General features: G+C 39.5%; 1 protein-coding gene across 2 annotated transcripts in view; it reads right to left on the bottom strand.

The window, feature by feature from the left end:
- Positions 1–24179, bottom strand: part of pdia5 (protein disulfide isomerase family A, member 5) — a 61745-nt gene extending 37566 nt beyond the window's left edge. The window contains exons 1-6 of one of the 2 annotated variants that reach the window (XM_084362500.1): positions 24099–24176; positions 10859–10958; positions 9618–9744; positions 6891–6978; positions 247–330; positions 55–100 (exon numbers count right to left, since the gene is read on the bottom strand). In XM_084362500.1, coding sequence (XP_084218626.1) covers positions 55–100; positions 247–330; positions 6891–6978; positions 9618–9744; positions 10859–10861 — 348 coding nt within the window. In that variant the 5' untranslated portion in view covers positions 10862–10958; positions 24099–24176. Of the gene's footprint in view, positions 1–54; positions 101–246; positions 331–6890; positions 6979–9617; positions 9745–10858; positions 10959–24098 lie in introns of both variants that reach the window. The other variant, XM_084362499.1, reaches the window with a different exon arrangement.
- Positions 24180–26972: the final 2793 nt, after the last annotated feature.

Raw genomic sequence — 26972 nt, 5'->3', positions numbered from 1 at the left:
GCACTCGAGCTGACAGTTCATGTAAAGAATACAGAATTTCAGCTGCACACTCACCTTGGAGGTAGCCGGCCTATTGTACTCCGTGTGGAATGTCCCGTCTCTGCAAGACACACCAGGCACAGTGCTCACAACACCAGGAGTAAATTGTGAACAACATGCGTCTTAAGCTGCGAACACAGCATTACTCTCCATAAAGCACTGAGGTGTGGAAGTGTCTGACAGCCAGCTGAGCTTCTGGTTACTCACTTGTAATGCAATAGCTCAGCTCCTCCGCGTTTGGAGCTCGGGTCCACCTTCACTTTCTTACAGAGCTTACGGCCCTCTGAATCTCTGAGAGAAAAGAGATGAAAAATACAAAAAAAAAGTCACGTTTTGGTGATATCTGAAACAAAAAAGATGCAATGATTAAATTGGACAAAATGTATAAGGAAATTATTTGGCTTGATAAAACACTTGAATGTTATCCATCACTTCAAAGAGGTTCAAACAGCCCTGTAATCAAAAAACCCTATAATCAAAAAGCCCTGTAATCAAAATTTTATGCACAGACAAATCTGAACTTCACAGACTTTGTAATCATCAATTTGCTATTGGAATGATTCATCAGAGAAAACTAATTTCCCCCAAATTTAATCCAGAGTTTTTCCTTTCCTTTCAACAAAACAGCTTAGTAAAACTCCTCTTTGCTGAAACTCCTGATGTGTCGACGATTATCACGCATATCAGTATCTCTTCATATAAAGCATTGTTTTCTACTTTAAATACTTATATCCATTATTACCCTTCTGTTCAGTAATTACTTGTTTAATTATTATTCACTGTTTGTATAATACTATTTCTTCTGATTAAGAATGTGTTTTGTCGACATTTTTTTGGTCAAAATGTGTTTACAATAAAGCCTCAGAGAGCTGAACAAAGGAGAGAATATGCTGCATGAAGACATAACTGCATTAACGTTTCATCAGTTCAATCTAATTACATGTACAGGGTTATAAAACAAGGCTCCCTGCTCCAGTTATTAGTTGCTTCAGTATGCATACACAGATATCTGCAATGCTGATTACAACCTGTACTGTACAGCATGTCGGCATACACAAATTACATAAAATGTTACAACGTATAGAGGCTTATTTCTGTAATTGAAAAAAAGGAAAGTTGGAAAAGGAAATAAATATGCATCGAGCCACCTACGCACACTTCACACTTGCTACAGTGAGGCTTTATCAGCGGAATGAAGCACTCCTCCTCTTCTGTAATAACGTGAAATGAAAATATGCATTCATTTAGAGGCAGAGAGATGAAAGAGATCTTTGCTGGAGAGAAAGTCTGATGCTAACATATTCAAAGAGGGGGATTCAATTATGGCTCCTAGACACACGGCCAGTTGAATATCCTGTATGTTCAGTGTAGTTCTAAGTCTGTGTGTGAGGGTATTGATCCACAGTATTGCAGGTAATGACTGTTTGCTTAAAGCCATATTCTGCTGACTCATGAAGGCAGATGGCACCAGTCGGGGCACACCAGGAGCAGATGTGACCTTGACATGTATCTGGAGATGACGCGCAGTCATCCGATTCGAGACCAGTCTGCTGCTTCCGACTCCTTGAAACACTGCCACAAGTCTGCCACAAAGTCAAGGAAAGCCCAAACATAAAAAGTAAACCACGGACCCAGGTAGAAATTCTATCAAAAAAGACTTTTGCTGTTAGATTCAAGATTAAGATCAGTTTAGTTACCATAATACAACCAGGACTGTACAACAAAATGATCGCTGTAGTCCATTTATGCAACTTATAATAACAAAATTATATAAACGGATGCTTAATAAATCTTAAAAAAAATTACTTCAGGTAGCAGCTCTGTAGTCTGGTGGTCTGGCAGCAGATACTTCTGTATCTTTTCCCAGATGGCAGCAGGGTGAACAGACTGTGGCTGGGGTGGCTGATATCTTTTAGCATCCATTGGGCTCTGCGCAGGCCCCTCACCTCACCGATATGCCATGTATTACAACCTTGCATAACTGTGTTTCGTTATTTGCTAAAGTCAAACCAATCTTGATGAAAGTCAAACTTGCACACTCACAGCTGAACACAATACAGAGACAACAATGCACCGGCTGTCTGCAGAGGGATTCTCTGTACTTCAGCCGTTGCAGAACATGTCAAAATCTTTTATGAACACATGGCACTTGAATATTATGGTCACTTTCAAAAATTAGCATTCACTTCTCTTTTAATTAATTCATCGTGAGTTAAGCTATCGTTTATTGTTTCTAGCTTCCCAAATGTTTGGATTTCCTGCTTTTCTCTATTTTATAAGATTGTAAATTAAGTAAAACAATCAGTCTGAAGACGTCACCTTGGATTTTGGGTAAATGTGACGGGATGTGACTTTTCACTATTTCCATTTTTCTGACATTAATACGAAACATTATAGATGATCAATAATAAAAGTACCCATAAATTGCTACATGGCATAGTGATCATAATCTCACGACACGGTCTGATCTGGTACAGTGAATATCTAATGTAGCAAGAATGTTGGATCTCATTATTCATGGCCTCACTCGATCTCCTGCATGAGCCAAAGAACTCAGCTCAAATGCACTTTTCGATTGAAACACCAACAACAGCAGCTTTAGAGAGGTGTTGGACCATCACAAAGTCATTTGTCTTCTTTTTGACTGACCACAGCTCTGCCCGGGTTGCTTACTGACATTCATATAGGTCTTTCAATGAAACTGCTAATATCAGTGCTTTTAAAAAAATATTTTGACAGTAAGAGTATCCAGAGCAAATGAACAAAGGATCCCAAATGTAGCACTGATGACGCTGGCATGGAATCCTACTAGGTTTGCTGACACTCTTTGGAGGAATGTGAATGGGCCACACACCTGGGTATGGACCAATAGAACAATGGGCACGGTCTTCTTACTCATTTGGTCACACATACACAGTTAATGTGACTCAGAGAAAAAGACTGCATGTCATCATGTTCCAAATTGTAGTTTCTGTGAATCAACCGGTGAAAAAGCAGTTCTCTTCAATAACAGAACAAACAGAAGCCCAGTTAGAATGACTCACTGCCTAATGCTCAGTACAGGAAGAACAAAGGCCAGGAAAGGCAAGTCATCAGAGGCCCTTCTACCGGAAGAGCACAAATGCTGTGTATTCTTCTCCTGGGGAATATCGGTCGATGCATCAGCGCCAAAGCTCCGATGCTGCTGCGAGCATGAGGTCTTTGGCTGTGAAGTGTGACGGTATGAGTGGAGGCTGAGTGGGGGAGAGGGCTGATGAGAAGTTATAAGGTGCTGCTGACAAACTGATGTGGTGAGAAGATAAACTACAGGTGTGCATTAGATGCCAAGAAAAACTATTGTCCAATCATGTATTGTTAACATTAAGACTGTTCAGAGGAGATGATGAAATGCTGGTAGAGAACGCATTACTCATCACAAAAGTAGAAGAAAAGGTCTGCACTCACTGACCTGGACCATGTTAACCAATCTCTCCATGAGCCAAACGTCATTGATGAAGAAATTAAATAATATGAATTATTAAAGTACAATCCAAACATCCAGTTTCAAAACTGTTGCTTTGTTTATAACCTGTTGTTGTCTGACTGATCAAGTGTCTTGTCTCTGGAACAATTCCCCTATGCTCCCAGAACTCAGCAATTACTTGACTATTGTAACCATTTGAAATGTTCATCAAACCTATGAGTTTAAGTCTAATTAAGCCAGAATTCAAGCACATTGAAGATGTTTGAAGCCAAAACCTTTGTGTTCTCTTTCTGATGCCCTTTCCAACACTAGAATGGCACTCAGTAGAGCGCATACCTCCATCTAGGCCCAACAGTCCCATTTAATTCAATCAAGCCTAATCCAATATCAAACGTGATGCCCCTGTATCACTCATAACTGCTTAACCATAATTTAATCTCACCAGATCTAGGACCCACATCAAACTGTACTCACTCATCAGCCACCTAAATACGCCTGATTTTTTTCATCGGGATCCATGCATTATCCCCTGAGACAACTGATGAGAATATTGAAAAACGCCCTCTCTCACAATATCGAAGAATGTGAGAAAAAAATATCCTGGATCCATCTCTTTATCTGGATCCTCACCAAAAGTTAATGGAGTCTATACTAAGCTGAGAACCATCCTCCATCCAAGTTTCATGGTAATCAGTTACATAGATTTCATGTAATCCTGCTGACAAACTAACCAACAAAAAAACAGACAGGTGAAAACATAACCTTCTTTGCAGAGGTAAAAAAAATTTTTTTTCGAGACTGGGAAGTGAGTGCATACCTTTTCTTCTTGTTTTTTGATATATTATTTGGTTAGGTAAACCCGACAGTAAAAATACTTGACGCCGCAGGGTGATGCAACTCTCAGATTGAAGGCTCGTTAACATAAAACAAGTTAGAGCCAAAACTTTGCATTAGTCCAAAGTCAACAGAGTCCCTTTTGTAAAGGATTAATAATAGATTCATCATGCAAAGAGGATGAAGCCCTGCATGCCATTTAATTATTACTGTAAACCAAAACACAAGTCCTAATCTGTGCTGTGCTCGTTTGTGCTCTGCTGGTCCCATTCATTCAAACAAGACCACGCTTCTTACCATGGTACATGTCTGTTCTTTATTCCCAGAGGAATGGGGACAGGGCAGTCCTATACTCCCTTCCTGTATGAGATCATCCTTCCCTATGGCGGATCTCTGTTGGCCAACACTCAGGTCCCTGTCATCTGTTCAAAGTGTGTCATTCTGGCCTTGGTGGCCCTCTTCCTTGGCAGGGCTGATCGTTCTCACGCTGTGATATGCGCTCTACTCTCTCTAACCCTCTGTCCACCATGAGCTCGCAGCTGGAGCTTCGATTTGGAACTGGCCCATTTGAAATGGAGGAGAAATATGCCAAATAGCACAATGCTTCGCTACAGAGCCTGGCACCGGATCCATGTGTCCTACAGTGATGAACCCGGCTCGCTCTAGCTCCCCTGGCAGGAATCTGGCCCAGTATAAATCTCTGCTTAGCATTAGGACACTCTCAAGCCTGCAAGAGTTGCTGGAGAAGGAAGAGAGAGGATACTCCAGACAAAAAGGTAACCGAGTCAGAAGGTAAACAGTAGAAAAGGACATGTATCATGGAGGGTTTCTGAAAAGAAACGTGGACGCCAACCATTCAGACAATTCCTTCAGACTGTTTTGACTTTTGTTTCTCTTCCTTTCGGTCCACCTGGTCTTCGATCCCGGATAAGCTCGACAGAGATTGTGAGCACTAGGTGTCAAAGGGGAGCAACTGCCTTCCTCACAGTTTCCTGTTTCATGATACATTCTTTCCTCTCTGGAGAAGAAGACGGCTCATGCAGTTGATGGGTTGACAGGTATTAAAAGAATGAAATAAAGTAAGTGGAACTGAACACCGGGAAGGGCAGAAAGAACAACAAGCCAAAGTCAGATCACTGGGGAGCAAAGCTGGCTGTGCTTAGAGAAAACAATTCTTGCCAGTGTCTTGGGAGTTTCTTGCATTTGCTTAATGTAAACACTTCGACAGTGTGGGCTGAGATAGATGTGCTCCACAGAGACAGATGACACATGAATTGTTCTGCCTTCAGGGGAAAGAGTGTGTGGAGTACAAAAATAATAACAGAAACTTCAAAGATAAAAAAATATTTTCCATACGACTAGAGCTGCAACTGATTTATATTGTTTCAATTTATTGAAATATGTGAGATTTTTTTGACGTATTGACTAATTATTCAGGAAATAACAATTCTGATTCTTGAGAGCTGAAGGTAATGTCTTCAATGTGCTTGTTTTGATCATTCCAATCCCCCAAATGTTACATTTACAATGACATAAAACAGAAAAAAACAGCAGAATTATGAACCATTGTTTTTGTTGTTACTTTAATTTTTGCTTGGCATTTTGTTTTGAGTTGACCATCAGTTCCATCAGTTAACTATGAGACAATCTGTAATGAACCTCAGTACCATTTTGGTATTGACCAAATTGTGTCTGCAGCAGTGAGTGTCAATAAATGTTTCAAGTAAGACTCCAAATAATTCATATTTCCATTATTAATTTATGATAACTGGTGTAGTCTATGTAATGTCAGAATATTACATTAAAAATACAGTCGCAATGTCCAAAGCTCAAGGTGACATTTTCCAACTGCTTGTTTAAGGGTCATTCGATGCCAACACACTGGGGGGGGGGGTCATGGATTTTCTTGAAAAAAATCATGTTGAAACTACTATTAAATTCATAGGACCTTGCAAAATCCTATAGCTGTAAGCCAAATACATGTTAAGTTGTGATTTTTTTAAGTCTGGCTGGAACAAAGAATCTGGCATTTTCAAAAATGTATATCTGCTCTGGTTTATACTTTTCTTGCAACCAAGTTTTGGTTCTGTGTAGTATTAACGCAGTTCTGTGTAGTGTTAATGTAGTTCTGTTTTTTCGATTAAATTTATACGGCCCTACTTTATTATCATTCATTCACCATTATAAGATAAAATGTACACAATGAAAACCTTGGAAAAAAGAGAACTCAGACGGTATAAAATAGATGTAACACATTAGACAAAAAGCTTCAATATCTTCAATAAGTGAGTGGCCTCCTGTCAAATTGAGCCCGTACAAAAGAGCCAGTGGAACAAGGCCGTTTACACCGCAGCGAAAAAGCTATAAATTGCGTAGATGGATGGCAGTAGAGACATTCTTGGGAGAAGTAAATTGCTCTGCCTCTAAAACTGCTGTCAAAAAATTCTTTGGACAAAAGAGGCCGTAATGTCGAAAGAGACAGGGAGTCAATGGATGCGTTGGAGGGAGAAGAAGTCTGTAATGTGTTTTTTAAAAAAATCTTCCCATTACTTACCCACAGTTGACCCAGGCAATAGTCCCTTGGCCCTTTACTGTCTGGGCCACATCTGATAGCAGTTTCAGGTGGGAGTCCCCTGATGTAGCTACAGACACAGAGAATAAAACCATGGTCAGCCTTGTTACCAAAACCGTTCAATAGCTCATGACATCCCAGAGCCTGGAGACACAGAGGACACTGTCATGTCAGACACAGCGAAGAGGAATTAAGTTACAGTGAAGCTCGGTGTCATACTCAAGAACCAAGTGCCGAAGAAAGAGATCACTGAGTTTGGGATGGAGGGCTGATGGAAGAGGGTTCTCTCATACCTTTCAGTGGAAGGGTTCAGGGAGGGGTTTAAGTTACATTAGCTTTCAACATCTTACAATAGTGTGACTAAGCAGGGGATGGGAGGATTATATGGTGAAACAAAGACTCCGCTGAAGCAGACCAACTTTTCAGCAAAACTGGGGAAGCTCAGCAGGAATGTTTCCGCGAACTATAGTTTGTACCTGCTGCATGTGCTTACTGCCATATTTGGAGCCACAATGAACATAAAGTGTGAGCTCATTCGAGGAAGACATGGAGAGGTCACGACAACTGGAGACTTACACAATCTACCATGTCAGAGAGAAAATATGGCTGGGCTGTGCAGTTTGCTTTCTGTGTTAAGAAAGAGGAGAAACTAGCATGAGATAAACTGTACCAGCTACAACAATACACAGTAATATGACTGATTTTTATCTGATATGGCAAGCAAGTAGATTCTGCAAGTAAAGTAAACAAAGTGTAATATTCTAGTTCTTGTGTAACACAATACATCATTTTTATACTCTCCCCCCCGAAACCAAATGAGTTTTAGTCACTGCATAAGGAGAAAAATTCCTCTCGATGCTCCGGGCCAAGGCTATATTTAGATTAAGGGGTACAGCCATGACTCCCCAGGGTCCCGCCTAACACCGGTTTGGTTACAAAAACATCTGGCAATTCAGTGTCAGTTTATTATCATGTATGGAGCAGGAGGTGAGCAGATAGTGGCTGGTGGATTTTCTAATACACTCACTGTCAAAGTATGATGGGCATTAACCAGAGCTTAACTCGACAGGGATGTTCCTGAGTGCAGAGGGTCAGATGGTGGTGAGTAAGGAACGGGGCAACACTGTCTCTTCAAAGGGTGAATGAATGTGATAGGGTTAGAGTGGTCAGAGGAGAGGACATTAAACCAGCACGGCAGAAAACCTGCATGAGAAGAACCTTGGTTGTCTCTCCAGAAGGAACGTGTGTGTGAAGCAGCAGCCAGTGATAAATCAGACCCTCTGCTCGATACATGGAAGCCTTATCCAATGCCCTCACGCTGGCTGATATCAGCCATGAATTATGAAACAAATAAATCTGTGGCTGTGGGGCTCTGAGAGTTCTGTGCTGCTTATTGAGAAGTAATATCAGGCAGCTCCTTCGACAAGCCTGCAGTGTGCATTCCACTCCTTCTCGGAAATATGCTAATGAAAACAGAATTAAAATCTACTGGGGTACATTAGGGGTTCCCTAATGGTCGGAGGGAAATGCTGTTTTATAACTCTCTTTGACTGCATAAAGTGTTTTATTTGCTATTTAACGACTACTCTCTCATTCTATAAGATTAGTATTTCCTAGGTCGTTACTGAGCTACACCACCACGATCATCCCTTTTAAAGCCGGCTGCAGGCTAAAGCTGCACAAAATATTAATTCTAAATGTATCTTGAGTTACTGTGCTAAAATGTTTTTTTAATTCATTAAATCAGATTTGGGAAGAGTGCCACTGTGCGACTGCACTTTATTAACACAGAGGGTGACCAAAGGAATTTGAATTAATTTGATGTTTTAATGTTTCACAATTACTGAATTATTCAATTTAATTACTCAAGCAAAAATTCTGACCTACCAGTGAAGACAACTAACTGCACTAATGCATTTCTATTAAGTTCTCCTCCACCAGCTATGTGAATGTGCCAGTTGTGTTTATCTTGTATGTTATGTTCGTGTCTGTAGTGTATTTGCTCACCAATAATTAAAGTAAATGTCATTTAAATGCCATCTTACATCTGTAACTTCACATAGTTTCTATTCACTAAGCTAGGATGTTGGAGCAACAACAAACATGTAGTGACACAGACAAAAGATTCCAGTCCTAACTGTTTTTTCCATCCTCTCCTGAGGCACAATTAAGCTATTCCTTGATAAAACCTCAGCTGTTGGGATGCAAATGTTGCGTGGCTTAGCGGTGACTCACCTTCTCTGATTATAATAAAATGATTATAATTGTATGTCATTATGTACTTGCACAAGTACATAATGACATCAGCACTAAAAGCATAACTAGCTCTTCATGAAATTAAAGTTTATCAATTCTGATCTAAAAATAAAATACATGTTCCACATTTTGGCTAACAGATTGTGTGCCTGTGAAATATCAGTGACATTAGACATAGCATCAAATCATTTGGTTTTCCAGCGCTCCATAATGACCTCTGCAGTGACAAGCTGTTTGAGAGTCATAGAGATAATACAAGAATTATCCACGACTGTCTGACGGGACTCCTGTGCCTCCCTCCTCCCTTGACAAAAACGATGGATGCTCAAAGAGAAACTTGCACTGCTAAGTGAGACGTAACATGATATAGTTTCTGTTCAGAAGGTGTATATTCTGGTAAAATATATAGCCTGAAACAAAAGTTATCCATAATGAGTGGTTATCTTCTCTAACCTGTCTTGGTGTAGAGCACCAGCACGTTGGTTCTCGTCCTGAGCAGCTTCTTGAAGTCCTTGTGGTCGCTGACCTTCTCTATGAGAGGAGAAACCTTCACTGCCTCCAGCACCGGCAGCAGCCACACCTAATGAAACACAGAAACACAAACACCAACAGTTACATAATCAGTAGTGTGATGATGCCAACACATAACAAAACAAAAAGTAAAGTATCACAAGCTGGCATTAAATACTATATTTTTTTATACTTTAATCTCACGGTTGCAGATATCATCCAAAATTACAGCACTTGTAGGGCCTAAAACTGTATGTAGGCAATGTTACCCTAACAAACTTATATTTATCTTGTTCATTCATGGTCCCCACATGATGATTTACGGATGGTGACATTTCCCCCATCAGGCCAAAAGGTGCACTCGCACAAATATAAAAATGTGACGTACAGAATACTGTGCCATTTACTGAGCACATTCATGCTCCCCAGACTTTAACCATTTACAGTATGAGCTTTAGTCTATCCCCATCCTCGGGACAATCTTTACATTTTTCACTTCTGTTCTGGTGAAGTTCTAATAGAGACACGGTATCAGTACGATGTTTATTCTGCCCAACAAATTCATACTGTTGGTTTAATGAACCTTCAGGGGGCGTTGCCAGGGTTGGACTTGCTATGTGGCAGATAAATACTGTATATCAGTATCAGTTTGATTTAACCAAGTCTGATGCAGAGAGGCAGAGCTGCAATCTTTCTAACACTGCAGCAGTCCATAGCACTCACAATCAGAACATCAAAGTGGCAGCAGGGGCTGGCGGCTCTGCTTGTCTGTTGCTGTGACTCATAATTGCCATAAATAAAATCAACAGTTTTCATTTGATATTTACACTGACCTGGAAAACCACACCAGAGCTTCTATGCTGCATTTATCTTATTATTGATTTCTTTTCAGCTACTATGGCACAAGCAGGACAGGATGTTGCCTTCAGTATCAACCTGCACTAACGATGGCTTCAAAGTATGAACAGGTGGGCAATCTGCATCATTAGTCTAGCTGGCTACTTCCACTTTCCAGACACCAATAGATGGACTAATGGTGTGAAACATGTAATATGAAAAACAAAGCCCGTATTGAGAGGCTTGCACTTTAATCAAAGACGACTAAGGGAAAAAAAAACAGGTGTGATTATACTCAAGCCATATGAAGTTAATCCTGTGCATTCTGATCGTCTCTGTGCCATCACCATTCATTAAAAAGCCCTTCCTCTCTGCCTACGGAGAACTGAATTAGACACCAAACATCGTCTGCCCGCTCAGTGGATCCTGCCTGATGAGTGATATCACCTGGAATGGAAACAAGCACCTGTCAGGATAATTTTCTAATTTTAATTCCTAACTGGAGGCTCTTCGGAGGCGAGTCTGATGGGAATCTTAAAGCACTACACTTTGCACATAAATACATTTTGAAAATGATCATAGAGAAGTCGAAGGGCTATGAAAAGGATGAACAGACAACTTAAGTGCCCAGTCGCGTATACACACTGATTAGCCACAATGTTAAACTGCCTGCCTAATGCAAGGCAGCTCTGAACTATCGAGGCATGGACATGGGGCCCACGTGGGTGTCCTATGGTGTCTGGCACCAGGATGTTTAGCAGCAGACCCTTTGGGTCCTTTGGGTTGCTACATAGGGCCTCCATTGTTCTGACATGTCAGGCGGGTGGTTGATAAGATTGGGCGGTGGAAGGTCAGCACCTTCACATCTTTGCCAGATTCATTGAGCCAATCCTCAGTGTTTCGTGGGTGGTGTCAAAGTAACATACAAATGAATGCTAAGACCAGGGTTTACCAGCAGGACTTTGCATTGAAATGAGACCATGACACTCACCTTGCCTGTCAGATTGTTGTATACTACACATTTAAGGCAAATAACCAGTCATGTGTGTCTGATAAGGCTGATGGAACAACAGGATAATCACAAGTAGTGTCAGTATTTGGCTTGAGACCCATGTGAACCGCATTGTCAAGGGTAGGCTAATTAGAAGCTGGCTAGGTGACACTCGTTTGCATAGGTGGGCATCCAGAGTAGAGCAAGGAGCCAGGAGCAAGATTAGGAAGAGATGAGAAGAGATGTCAGGCTGTCTTATCCAAGTTAGATAGGAATGTGATGTTTGATGTCTATGAGGACTGAAATGATGCAGCTGAACAGGATTCTTACTAAGCTGCTCACCTGCCTCTTAAATATTGAAACATTTACTACAATTGTCCCTCTGGTACATTAATGACGAGCTAAAGTTAGAACAGCTATCTAACCTCAAATTGTGCATTTGCTATACAAAACTGAAGAGGGAAGTAAAATACAAAGTATTAGATAACATGGATCCCAGTATCAACATAGTTATGTTGTTTTTGTTTCAGTACCGTATACTGTAATATAAGGGTAAGATCAGGGTTAGGGATTTTCATATGGCTTATATGAAAGATGGCTCATTTACATACATTCACATAATGTTAACATGACCTTGTTCTGGGCTTCATATACAGTACAAGCACCCCCCTTCTCCGAGGATGCTTAAAGGGAAGAAAACCTCACTGAACATTGAGTATCAAAAAACTCACCTCCTGCAAGCGTGAGAGGAGCCTCTGAAAAATGTGATACTCGGTAATTCCCAGAAGCTGCAGCAGAGTCGCAGCACAAAACATAAAAAATAGAACAATACTATTTTCCAAATAACACTTATTTTTTCCAATAAATACTCTATACTAATTTTCCTTGGTGTTTTGAAAAAGTCTTTAAGGGCCATTTCAGAAGTTATTTTGTGGTGCGGCCCTGGCTCAGTGCATTTGAACTGCTAAACTCCTCTGCTTACACCTCATATTCTTTAACTGACATCTGTTGGAAGGATCGAGCTTTACAGAGCCACCTTTCAGGTAGTAAGTGTTTGACACTCTACACAAAGAGTTTTCTTTATTTAGGTTTCTGGGCCGACCGAGTGACTCTATAATGTCTGTCCAAGCAAATTCAGACATTTAGTCTTTCTTTAAATGAAGGCATTTTCACGAAGGAATTATGATCAATACTTTGATAAGTTTATCAGGGATAAAGACCTGTTTGCAAAACAGCTGATTTATTTTTGTAAAACTCTGTTTTTGCACAAATCTTACTGATGGAAAAATAAATAAGGAGTCATCTACTTTTACAGTCTCTTAAAGGTCTAGGGGCTGTATAAATACTGTGAACATATCTCAACTCTCAGTCCACTGAAAAATGCACAGAGCATGTATTCAGAAACTGTGTCATCAAATGAGCCCCAGAACTTCCGTTGTTGTTGTGATGTCACATCTCACAGTCACTGCCTTCTTCTGTACCACCAGCAAAAACACCTCCAGAGCTGATGTGGAAACACCATGAATCTGTGATTAAGACCAGGGTACAGTGGCGCCACTCAGCCTTACTTCCAGTTTTGCCTAGTGACTGCTCACAGCAATGTATCAAGAAATTCCCGCTGTGGCCCAGAAAACATTTTTCCCATAGACTTCCATTGTCAAAGAGAGAGACACTTTTAACTGGAAACAAGTCAATTATGAGTCAATTAGCATTTATTGATCCACAGAGGTTTCCTATTTCCTAAAACTTCCCTTAAGCTAAGAAAAGTGATTTTTAAAAAAATGTGTGATGTCATTATAATATTAAGTCCATAGGCAGATCAGGTACTGACTGGTGGGGCCTGCAGGAGGAAAACCACTGTGCATATCAGTGGGCTCCATAATCAGGAAGTGAACCCTGAAACTAGAAAACTTTTTTGGTGTATGTGCCAAGTGATAAATTCTCAGTGGACTGAATAGGAGCCTGTGAGAGCTGACCAATCACAGCAGACAGGGCTTTCAGGTGGAGAGCCCTAAAGAGACAGGAGCTAAAGCTAAACATTCAGACAGAGGGTGAATATAGTGTAGGTGCTGCAGCAACGACAGTATGAGAAAAATAATGTGTGTATTAACACTGAAGCATGTAAACATAAGCTCCTTTCACACATGTACTGTAACTCTGGATTTATCCAGAGGAGCTGTATGTGTGATTTCACCCTGCCGGCAACGTAGTCCTAAGTCCAGGTGAGCCACGTGGGTGAACAGAGCAGGCAATTGTTGGGAGTGAATTCACAGCGAGCGAGTGTGTCGACGGTGTGTAATCATCTGTGTTAGTGCTGGTTTAATCAGTTGCTCAAACCTACACCGAGATATGCCAAAATGGCGTTTTAGCTGTTTATCATCAAAGTTCTGCAAAAACATCTGCAGAATTTTTCCCTGCTCGGTTCATTCTCTCCTCTGCCTGCCTGTATATTACTCTCCACTCTTCTGATGATATTGCTGATATGTCCAAATACATGTGGTATTAATCCCACAGTCATCGGTACGGAGAAGTCTGTAGCCTCCTACCCAGGTGCCGCCCCTCATCCAAACCATACAGAGTATTTATAACATGTGTGAACACAAACAAATGTGGAGAGTATCCTGATCTGATTTTCTGGAGGTTATGTGTGAACGAACACTTAAAATTAAAGTATGAACCTGAAAATGAGCATGATATGGGACCTCTGAAAACAACTACAGGTAATCACATAGTTACATTAATGTACAAACAGAAACATTTATAGGGACTTCCGGCTGATACCTACACAGTTGAGACAGCGGGGAATGACACTGATGCTGTCGTCAAGCTAACACTGCTGATGGCTGTGATACGATGTGATTCATTCACTAACTGAAGTGTGCGTCATCTTTCAGTGACAGAAGCACAATAATAGAAATAGCTAGACTGTGCTGACAGTTTCTCCACGGTGACAAGCCCATTCAGAAGCAGAATTACTGCATGGTTGAGGATTTAATACGCACAGGCAGCTAAAAACATGAATGCAGCACATCAGTGTTATGCAGAGTTAATTCAGGAGATATGAACAGTGAAGGTAAAAAAAATGAAAATTAATAAAATCAGTTGTTATGAGAATCCAATTTATTTTCATGGTTTTTATTATCTGTTCAGTGATGGTGCTCCCTTCTTTCCTGGGGCTGCTCGCCTTGTACAATAAATGGCAAATTTTCATCTTGAACTGCAAATGATAAATGTGAGCAAGACATGATAAACTACAGAGCACGACTCTAATTTTATCAGATCACAGCAGCCTTAATCAAAACACTTGTCTAGTTATCTCTCAGCAGTTAAGTTCCCCTCCAATTACATCACATGGACTTATTGGTGCTTCCTCTTTTAAAGAGACAATAGGTTTCAGAGCTTTGAGGACAAGACATTACATAACACTTTTTTATACTATTTATACTACTATTTATACTTTAATATAATATTTTCAAAATAAATGTTTTTTGATTCTTTATGTTAAAAACATACATTTAACAAAATGCAAAAACAAACCGTGCTGTTCGACAATACAAACCGTCACTGATGGACATGTGTTCAACACCTCACATTCAAATACTATTTATAGGTGTAAGCCCTGGGGACACACTGTATACACGATGGATTCAGTCTTTCACTTACTGATGGTAATGAAGGTGTTTTCTATGGATTCAAGGGAAAGGAGTTCATCGTACCCTCTCCATGTAAAACAGACAAATTAAGTTTGACTGACCTCTACAGTGCCATCAGGGCTGATAGCCTCCGAGCGAAATGCATGTATGCATCTTAATGTATAACACTGAGGGTATGATAATCTATTTTTCCCTGGAATTTCAAATAACTGAACCTCATTACCATCACTACGTGGGATGCCAAATTCATGAATATGTGCATGGTTGTTGCACTGAATCCAACACAAACTCTCCTGTCTACTGTGGTCCATTATAAAGACCTGAAGGCTAATTAGAGCCTATAATGGAACACAAGATGCAGCTCACACCAGTGGGCAGTCCATGATTTTACAGTGAGTTGTTACTAATGGACAGTGTTGGGTAACGTTACTTTTAAAAGTAACTCATTACGTCAATAGATTACTGCCATTAAAAAGTAACTTGTTACGTTACTCCATAATCTACCCAGAAAAGTAACGCATCAGAGTACTTTAGTGTTACCCACGTTAATCTGAGTACTCTAATGGATTACTTTATAACACGTTACCCAAACACTGTTAATTGATCAAATGCATTTACCATTTTTTTTATTTATTGTTTATCTGCATAAAGTCAAAAATACTGACAAGCCCAAAGACATGTCTTTAAGTCAGGTCTAAAAATGAAAAAGGAATTAATTTCCCAATGACATTAAATGAGGCTGTGATCTGAGCCATTTACTTGATTAATCACTTCATCATTAATCACTGGTTTATTTACAGGCTTTGGCATGGTCACAAAATGCCTTAACTACATATGTGAGAAAGACTAAATGTAATGGACAGAGGAGAGTGGCAGGGTTCCAGCTAGAGGTGTGGAAATGCTTTGAATTGTGGGCGGACATAAGGCTAACGTTACTTATGTAGGAGGTATGTTGGAGGGAGGCAGAGATCATCTGAGAGTAATAAAAAAAACCTCTCTGAATATTTTTTTAAATGGACATCTCGGGGCACATGTCCAATTATATGACCTTGCTGGGAAGCACAAGCTGGACGAGACTTCTGCCTCACAAAAATTACTAATCACGTTAGCCATTTTCACCTGAAGCTAACGTCTGCAGTCATAAATAATAAGTGTTGCAGCAAGCCCAGCTAATCAGCCAAGATCTGAGGAGGCGCTGTCAACTTTGCCGTCCAACTCTGACAGAGGTATGTGCAGCAGAATCAATAGATGCCTAATCTCAAAGCTGCTTTTGTAGACTTCTGTAGTCTGATTGTTGGAAAGACTTTTTGAATAAAAGGGGAATTAAAATGATGAAAAAGTAGCCATGTGCAGTGATATAGATCAGTGAGGATGCCATACACTGAGATGCATCGAGAATCGTTTTGCATTTGAATTGTTGACAGCTGAATCTTAATCGAATCAAATCCTGAGGCCAGTGAAGATTTAAACCTCTAGTTCCAGCAATATAAGAACCATAGCCTTGGTACTGTCCATTAAAAGCTTATTTAATTGATTTATTTATTTCAAGTTGGTATTAATATGAGAAAGTTTTGACATTTCTCATCACATGATAAAAACAGGAAATTAAATGTTACTCTGGAGTCTGATTATTGACACAAAATGTGTCAGCTGGGAAACACTATGATTTAAAACTACATAGATTATTGTCACTGATCATAGGATGAGGCTGGTGACATTCTTTTTTTTTTATTTAAAAAAAATTCCCATGAAAAGACCAAAACCACAAATAAACACGAGTATAAAATGCAGGGCATATGGTTTACATTTCTGTTCATTGATTTACTTTAATATCATTCCAACCAAAAGTAATAGAAAACACTTAATCTTATATAATCTCCAAATAATTTTAATGTCAGAAGAACTGAAACTTGTCAACAACAGAGTAAAATCTATTCTAAAAAAAAAGAAGAAGATATTGTTCAGTTAGATGTAGTGTACGCTACAGAGCAGAGTTTTATCTCTGCAAAGCTTTTAATCTGAGTATTCTCTGACCTCTGCCACTCCATCTCAGCTGGCAGGTGACAGATAGACAGAAACCCCACCAATCACTGTATACAGCTGTTTACAACGACAGCTCTGGAAGCTTCCTCCACTCTGCCATCACTAGGAGAGGGCATTATAATGCAGTGTTTCTACCTTCACAACACCATCTTTTCTCATTATCACTAGCTCCTCAAAAGACAACATTGGGTGACAGACTCATTGGTACAAAGCCGATCAATGGAGATGAGACACAAAGGGAGCAGCATGATTGGGTGAAACACACACAGAGAAATATTTCACACATTTACACAAGTATCTGGCTACATGAGGAATGCTATATGAGAGAGAGGAACAGAATGCATAAAGAGAAGACATGCATTGTTTAATTCATTAAACAAAAGCTGGAGGCAATTCCTACAAGCTGGCAACTCAATCCAAGAGAAAAGCTTAGTTTGTCTTTAACAACTTGATTTGGGCAACAATTTAATAATGTTTAGCCAAAAATATATACTTGTTAAAATAAGATGTGAACAATGAAGCGACAATTATATAATTAATCAAGGAGGTAAAAACCTGTGAAATGTGACAAAATATTCTTTTTAAAGAAATAAAAGCACGCTTAATGACATGATACTGACCTCTGATGACACAATACATTAACCCAATAACATGCCTGCATTAGTTTTACCTATGCATACGTCCTAAACTGGGGTCGTAGCAGTGGTGTTAATGTCTAAGCACCTCATGGTTGGATTCGATTCAGAGCGCTATGATGCCTTTATAAAATGATTATTGATGCAACTTGATGCATCAAAATGTTGTCACTGTGTGACTACTGCCTACCTTTAGAACAAAGCGTATTTGTAATAATCCATAGTTAAAATAAATAGACGATGTTACTTCCATTGCCTTTGCTCACACTAGGGCAGTCACTTTTTATTTGAAATTCGGACATTCTTTCAAACGTGGAGTGAAAAGTTCATTTTGGAGCTGTAATAACCTGTTTGAAATGTAGTTTAATAGCAAATTAGGCCATTTGTTGTAGTTTGCCTTGTGATCCCGCAGAGGGTGCTCTAAAACGTCAGCCTGACTTATGGCATTATTGACCTATCAGTTAACTAAGCTAACACTTATGTCAAGTTGTTTTGCTACTAAAACGGAGGACAATAGCGTCCTGAGTGGACAGTAACGACACCAAAACATTTAAAAGGCAGTGTGTAGAAGAATTTTGGGTTCTGCACTGTAGATGGCAAAGTCATAAAAGATGTTTGTTGACTTTGTATAAGGCTGCTGTGTTACTCTCCAACAACAGCAAATCAGCTTACCCCTTAAATGAGGTAGCAGAGAGGGAGGCACCACAGACAAGTGCAGCAGTGACAAGTGTACAAACTCGTTGGACCGCAAAGTAATTGGCACAAACAGCTACAGCAGGGCCCCTGACACAAGCTCATCATAAAAGCCTGTCACTGATGAGATGGAAGGTAAGGCGAGGTTAATACAGGTATTGAAAAATTGACATTTGATTACTGGACGAACAGGATGAAGGCTGTAAAGTAAATAACGTCACAAAAATAATGACTAAAAAATCTCGCCGCCCCTACCAAAAATAATTAAAGTTGTTTTGTGGAGGCAGTTACGTTTGGTTTGATGTCTGCAGTCAAATCAGTCGAGCAAAATTGTGTGTAATTTCAAATTTGGTTGACCTTGATTTTTGGAAAAAAAAGACCGCCATAGCTCGCACTCAGCCATCCTCAGGAAGTAGCCTACCTTAGAATGTAAAGACGACACAAATGTTTTCGTCTGTCCAGTTGGTTAAGGGAGTTCAGAATTTTGCATTTCAGATAAATGACTTTTAGACTTACTTTTGTAATCTGTCAAGAGAAAAATACGATGCATGTTTGAAATCAATTTTTTCTTCCACCCTTAGAGTGTATACAGTGATACTCATATATCTGTGAGAAGCCAGTGGTCAAAATGTGGGCTCTCTTCTAATGCCACTAAAGCCGCCAGCTCTCTGATGGAGGTCACAATTAGACAACATCTTAAATGTCAACTCTCATTTACCCAGTTTTACCTCTCAACGAAAATCCTTTCTCATCAGTGTAATCTACCTGAAAGTCTTCACTCATCAATCACACCACAACCATGCATATGACAACTGTAACTGCACGGTTAAAAATGGCATTAAGTGATTACAGAACTGAAGCCAAACTCAGACTCAATACTAAGAGGAAACCCATTAGTGCTCTATAGATCGCTTTTCTTTATCTGCCATAAAGGTATGTCCCGTCACATTACTGTAAAGAATGTGGCGCTTACTAAGCAGCAGGTGCCCAGCCCCCGCCTGCAAGCCCACACCCTCCATCTGCTGTGACAAATCTGCTTAATAAATGGCATCCAGTTCTAGGGGCAGTACTGAATCAGCACAAATCACACCAGTGTTTGTCAAACACTTGCCTTGAGATTCGTCTGACTAATGAGCCAGTCAGGTGTGTGTGGACTGACTCATTGTAAAGGAAGCTACGCAGCATCCGACAACACACACAGTGCGCTGATTTAGAGGCTTCTTAGCTCTCAGATGAGCAGCGGAGCAATCAATTAGCAGCTTTAACGACTATCGCATTTCAGCTACAAGCAATGGAAGTCAGAGGAGAGGAGAGGCCAACTGACATGGTACCAAGCCTCTGTTGTGGGATGAGACTGTTATCAGACCTCAGTACTTCTTGTTACTCATCAAGATGTGTCTGCAGGAATAGAGTTAGAAAACTGGGTCAGGTACTGACAGATAGCATCAGATGTCAAGTCAGATTCACAATCGTGTTTACTCATTCTTTCATCAGAAAATTAGTGGTCAAAAATCATCATTATGGACTACAGCACAACTGCCTCTGTTCAAACAGCATTTAAACTCTGACTTCTTTTGTTAAAAAAACAGTGATTTCAAACTGACTGCTCATCGCTAAAAGGATGAATAATTTCTACTTTTGAGGATATATTCATTATCAGGAAGGCCAACTGTACACAGTAGGTCAGTCTGGGGGGAATCAAACACATTATCACATTAACTGAGGGTCAGACAGGATCATGGATGCCTTATCTACAAGTCAAATGTAACTGAATTTGCTGTAATATTCTTCGACACGTTTGGATGGATGACTTTATTCGTTTTTGTGTGCAGTTTGGTGTTAATCCTGAGTGTTACGATTGGCCTACTTTAGCTCAATTACTTCTTTTCTGTGGGCTCAGTAGCTCACAGGTCAAAGTATTTGAGAATTTGTACTTGTTAACAATGTTTGGGCTTTCTGCCACTGTGGCTGTGGACAAATGTAGTGTAAGAAGAAAGTGGAACTGTTGTGTGAGGTAAACTCATTTCTTTGTTAAAACTAATGCAAGTAAAGTCACGGTATAAATATCTATAAATTATAACATGTAGTTTTGTTAGATTAGCCATTTGTCTTTTCAAAAGTATTTCATATCCTTTGAGATGTGCTATTACTTTTTATGCTGACAATTAGTAAAGCTTAGCTGGGCTACTTTTACAACTTGTAAAGCTTATTTGATAAATCAGATTATCATCAGAAACAATGGACTGCAAGAAAATGCAAAACATTTAGATCTGCTGCTTATTCTGTTTCATATTATGTTAAATCCTTTGGTTCTGTGGACATGTAATTAACTAAATATTAAATCAGAAACTCAACTCTACAAAAAACCAAACAGGCTTGGGCTTTTACATCGTGATATGGTCCTGCTCAAATATCGTGATAATATAATAATATAATCGCCTCTTCCAACACATACAACACTATTAAAAAAACAAAATAATACTGAATAATAATAATAATAAGAATAATAATAAGAAGAAGAACTTTTAAATTAGGACGTAACAGAAAAGCCTGCAATATTAGTGCAGCTACTCTGTCGCTGGTTCCCTTCCTCTAAACTCTAGAGGGCCACAGTGGAATAAATCAAAATTAAACATTAAAATCCAGTCAGAGCAGTTCCTTTCAGGTGAGGAATCACACAGCTGTTTGATATTCAATATTGTGAATGTGAATATTGAAAATGAAATATCTCGTTATTTGAAAAATATCTATCATCGGTCTGAGCCTCCTGCTAACAGACAAGAGAAAGGCATTCATCAGTTTGTCAGTCAGTGGAAATAGGGGAAAATGTCTTAAAAAACAAGCCATCTCTTTCAGATAAACAGCAATCAGGACATCAACATAATATTGTTTGTATTCATTAAGAAACAGACACTGGTGAACTTTTGTTTAAGTGTGATAATGACAGTGTGTATGTGCACAGTGTGAAATACCTGTTGAGGACTGACTGCCAATAAAATCTGCTTTGGGGGACAAATCAATAAATGGCTGCTAACTCTGCTTATTCTGTGAGTCTGTGAATGTCACTGAACACAGGTAGGGTCACACATATCGGTTATTCAGGCCTGAAAACAGAACTATTATCATTGACAACATTTTGAGTTTACCAGCCATAAGGAAGTGAAGCAATTTATTGTGTTTGTGTGTCTGGGTGAAATAGTTTTGACAGCTAAACCTTGAACACACGGACAGGACGCACCTGCTAGTAGTCAGCTATGAGGTCAGTAGTGGTAATGAGGACAGCATTAATCATGGTACTACATCAACATTGATGTTTCATGAATATGGCTGCAGGTAATAATTATTTTCCATCATCATTAATCTGTTGATTGTTGTGTTTTTCTATTAAACATTTCAAATGTTTAAAAATAGTGACAAGTGCTTATCACAATATCCTAGAGGACAAGGTGACATTTTTAAATGGTTTGTTTTGTCTGACCACATGTCAAAAACCTAAAGGTATAACTTTTACAATTTAATAAAACAGCAAATCCTCCTAATGCACTTTATGCCGTTGCCATCGCTAATCTTTGAAAATAACATCAATTATCCCAAAAATGGTATACATTTTTATTGATAGTAAAATCACATCAACCAACAAAATGTTTCAAAACTTGTCACAATGTTGACTTGACTTTTCAGATTATCAGGTTATGGACTTAAATCATCATCTTCATCATATTAACTTACGTATGTGTTTTAGTTTTACAATGTGGCAGTTTTCATTGACATTCGACATGTTGCCAGTCATGTACAAATGAGAACTGTGAGCCACTTTAGATTGGAGAGCTTTATCATGTCTCACATAAGGACAGCAACACCTCTTCTAATGCTTTGTGTTTGTATTCCAGCACATTAAACTTGCCTTTGAGATTATATACCAACTTTAAACTTTAACTTGAGGGTGTTTCCATCTATAACAGGAACAGGTAATGCATGAATAAACAAATGTTAAATAGACAGTTTACTTAAGCTTATGTTTTCTTGTCAATTTGATTTTGGTTCCTTTAAATTGAACTATGTAGAAAAGAGCTACAAATCCTACATTGTGCATCTTTTGTGGGTATGAACAATGCTGAATTAAAGCTGCGAGTGAGTACATTAACCTAAAACTCATGATTTCATTACGAGTATGACTGTTTCATTACAGATCTTTGAGCTGTGGCACAGGGCCAAAATATCAAATAGTGTCACCGTCCAAAGGCTTACAGAGTGTATTATGAACACACACCCAATCTCCACCCTTATTTACAAACTGCTGCTCAACAGGACGCAGAGCAGGAGATGGACTGTATCACTTTTAATGCTACAATATGGAACTTTAAAGTAATTCTGGAGGAAGATAGTTGTATATAAATACTAACACTTTGGCAGCCACTAAAACGCTACCAGTCTAATTAACTGGCAGCCAAGCGTATGTCATCATTTTATACTTATATCACTATCTAAAGCACTTTGAATTGTACCATTCAAACACACTTGAACATGATCTTGACATATCCTTCGAAGAGGAGGGCTGATGGTTAAGGCTCCAGGATTGGCTACATACTCAAACCTTGTGTTTGGAATATTTAGAGTCCTTTAAGTCATTCATCAAGCAAAAACACCAACATTTAGTGTGTGAATAGCAAATGGAATATTTGGGAATTTTGACTGAAGCAATCTGAACACATTTCCTTTTGGTCTATTACTGTAATGAGAATTATTTACCATTCTATAGAACAAAACCTATATTAGATTAACAGGACATAGAACTAACTGTGTGCTACTGCCCTGGTCTAAACCATATTGTGCATGTGAAAATAATCTTCATTCAGTGAGGATTATCTTATGCAGCCTGACCAGTTGAGCAGAGATAGTCACATGACAGGAAAGGATCCTGCACTTGTGTTATAAACAGATTCAACTTACAGTAGTAGCTGGCTCACACCCACCTGTGAGTTAACAATACTGTTGTGTAAGTCACAAAAAGTTTTGAACTTTCAATTCCCTTTTTATAAACTGAGATGGTTTCAGTGAGTCACAGACACCATCTGGGGTGTTAATAACAATAACCCAGCCTGCTGCACGGACCAGACCGCACACAGCAGAGTCTTCAAACTGATCAACGTGTATGGAAAGATAAGTTGGCTGAGCAGGTCTGGCTGTCCAGAGTCTACCACTCACAGCACACTGTGGTAGGTATGGCTCTCACAGGGGAGGGGACCCGTGTGTTGCACAGGCGGCAACCCCGCTCTCTGTGGCCGTTACATAAACAGCCCCGGTGTTGGTACCTGCGCCACACACACCGCAGTCCACCTACACCGACACCACCAACACCACCCGGCCGACTAGCGTCTAATGTGCGCCCCAAGTTCAGTCAAGGGCTGTCAACTTTACCTCCTGCACGGACAGGCTAGGAGCCGCGGTGAGCAGCGACCCGGACTCTCTCTCCCGCTCAGTTCCCGGCCGGACACAAACACCCTCCGGCACTGAGACACACACCCGCCGCAGTCTACACGACACACACACACAGGAGGCTCGTTTCACTCACCAGCAGCACCAACATCAACATTTTCGCCTCTCTCATCCGACTCCCGACGCGCTTCCAAGAGGCCATGATGCCGTTGCCACGTCTGGATACGCAGGCGCAATCGGTATTCCACGGATTCTTGGCCACGGCGCAAGGCTTCATGGGAAATGTAGTTCGGAGGGATATTCGGCGGGTAGGTGTTTCACCTGCCTCCTCCAGCCTCCAGCCAGGCAGACACCGTCTGTCGTGTTATTTAGATAGCAGTGAGTGTAAGTACTGTAGTCTACATTCATTTAGTGTTTTATCAGCGTAATGCAGCCATGTTAGAGGACAATTAATTACACAAGAGGGTAATTAGTAAATTGGCTTGTGATTGAATGGCTCGTAATTAGCTCTTTTTCAATTCGACTTCCGCTCCTTTAACAAATGTGCTTTGATAATAGCTGTAAACTGCTGCACAGCATCTGATGCGTGCGAGCTAATTAGGCTATATAATATGAATATATAGAAACTGACTACAAATTCAAAGTTAAATACAAACAAAAAAGGTATTATGGCATATTCTACCATGCACGGAAGTTAATGCATTTATAGTGGCGTTATATTTGAACAGAACAGAATAGAAAAAGTGGAGAATATTTTTCAAATTAACCTTATTTGACAGTTTGCCCATCAGCTATGCTGTAACTGAGGTAGCCCATAAAGAAAAACAGCCAACATTATGCACCGATAGAATGGAATAGAATATAATAGATATGGGTGTTTTGTGCTGTATGGAAATGATGTGGAGCTGCATAAATCAGTGTTTGTTTTTTTTATGGAGTTTGGTTTTTATTGATTGCTTTCCTTATCATGATGCCACACATGAAGTCATAGAATAGATGAGACATGGGAGGTTTGTTTGTGTTGTAGCAAAATGATGTTGTCTCCGGCTGCATAAATGAATGTTTTTCCTATGGAGTTTGGTTTAGAAATAGAAAACCTTGAGGAATCACTACAATTATTGTAATTTTTTCATCAAGTTCAGTTGTAGTGAATCAAAATGAGGTATAAACAAAGAATTGTTTTCCTCATGGTGATGTCGAACAAGAAGTAATCAATTACTTACATTCTTTATTTTCACTAGAAAAGAATATAAAATAATCAATTCAACCTTGTTTTTTTCAGTTCAGTTTGCTCATCAGTTGTACTGTATCAAACGGAGGTAGCCTATAAAGAAAGAAAACCTACATTGCACTGAGAATAGAATAGAATAGAATAGAATAGAATAGAATAGAATAGATATGGGGGTTTGTTTGGGCGGTATCAACATGATTTAGAGCTGCATAAGTCAATGATTCTTGAATGGAGTTTGGTTTATACTGATTGCTTTCCTTATCATGATCCTGCACAAGAAGTGATAGAATAGCTGAGACGTGGGGGTGTGTCTGTGTTGTATCAAAATGATGTTGTTGCATAAATTAATGTTCTTTCCAATGAAGTTTGGTTTAGAAATACAATTGTGGAGAGTTCGCTAAATGAACATTATTTTACACTTCAGCTTTCCCATTAGTTGTACTGTATCAAACTGAGGTATGAAGAAAGAATTGTTTTCTTCATTATGATGTCAAACAAGAAGTAATAATTTACTTACATTATTTAAGTAACTAGAATAGAATAAAATAGACATGGGGGTTTGTGCTGTATCAAAATGATTTAGAGCTGTATAAGTCAATGATTTTTGAATGGAGTTTGGTTTATACTGATTGCTTTCCTTATCGTGATCCTGCACAAGAAGTGATCGAATACATGAGATGTGGGGGTTTGTGTTGTATCAGAATGATGTAGCCTACAGCTGCATAAATGAATGTTTTTCCAATGGAGTTTGGTTCAGAAATATAATTTTGGAGAATTCACATAAATTAACTGTTCAGCTTGCCCATCAGTTGTACTGTATCAAACTGAGGTAGCCTATAAAGAAAGAAAACAGCCCACATCATGCTAGTCACCGATAGAATAGAATAGAATAGAATAGAAAAGACATGGGGGTTTGTGCTGTATCAAAGTGATGTGGAGCTGCATAAATCAATGTTTTTTTGATGGAGTTTGGTTTTTACTGATTGCTTTTATTATCATGACGCCACAAGTGATAGAATATTAGTATTAGACGACGGGTTGTTTGTGCTGTATCAAAATGATGTAGCCCACGGATGCTTAAATTAATGTTTTTTCCAATGGAGTTTGGTTTAGAAATTGAAGGGTGGAGCATTCATTGTTCAGTTCAGTTCAGTTTCATTGTATCAAACTGAGGTTTAAAGAGTTGTTTTCCTTTTAATTTCAATTTATGATGGAGACTGTAAAACTACATAACAACAAATTATTTTATTGTTATTATTATTATTATTATTATAATTATTGTTATTACATAAATATGTTATTATATATTTTAGTTTTTTTTCTCTCTTATTTTTCCTTTCTATTTTCCTCAGTCTACACCTGGATGATAGAACAGAATGATTTTGGTCTTTCTAACCCAAACCCTTTGTCAGTGCTCACTATTTGAGTTTCGCTGTCTACTTTGAACAAAAACAGCACAGCAGCAGAGAAAACACATGGAAGCCCGGAGGAGTTGTATCGCCAGGTTACCCCCGCGCGCAGACACACAGCAGGTTCTGTGGAGTCCCAGACAACAACATGCAGGGAGAAAACCCTTTCCCAGAAGCCTCTCTGTCTCCCAGGTCCACGCTGTGATTCTGCTCCGGCTCTGGACGGACGCGCTGTTGCGACACCCCACCAGCTCTCCGGGGGGTGTCCATGCGTACTTCCTCCCGACTGCGCTTGCAAATCGGCCCCCATCCTTTCTCTCTTACAGCCACACCCCCTCCTCCCCTCCACCCCACCCACCCCGGTCCCTCC

Source organism: Pagrus pagrus, assembly GCF_965226575.1.
Source record: "Pagrus pagrus genome assembly, chromosome: 9".
NCBI lineage: Eukaryota > Metazoa > Chordata > Actinopteri > Spariformes > Sparidae > Pagrus > Pagrus pagrus.
This window is presented reverse-complemented; position numbering and strand designations above follow the sequence as displayed.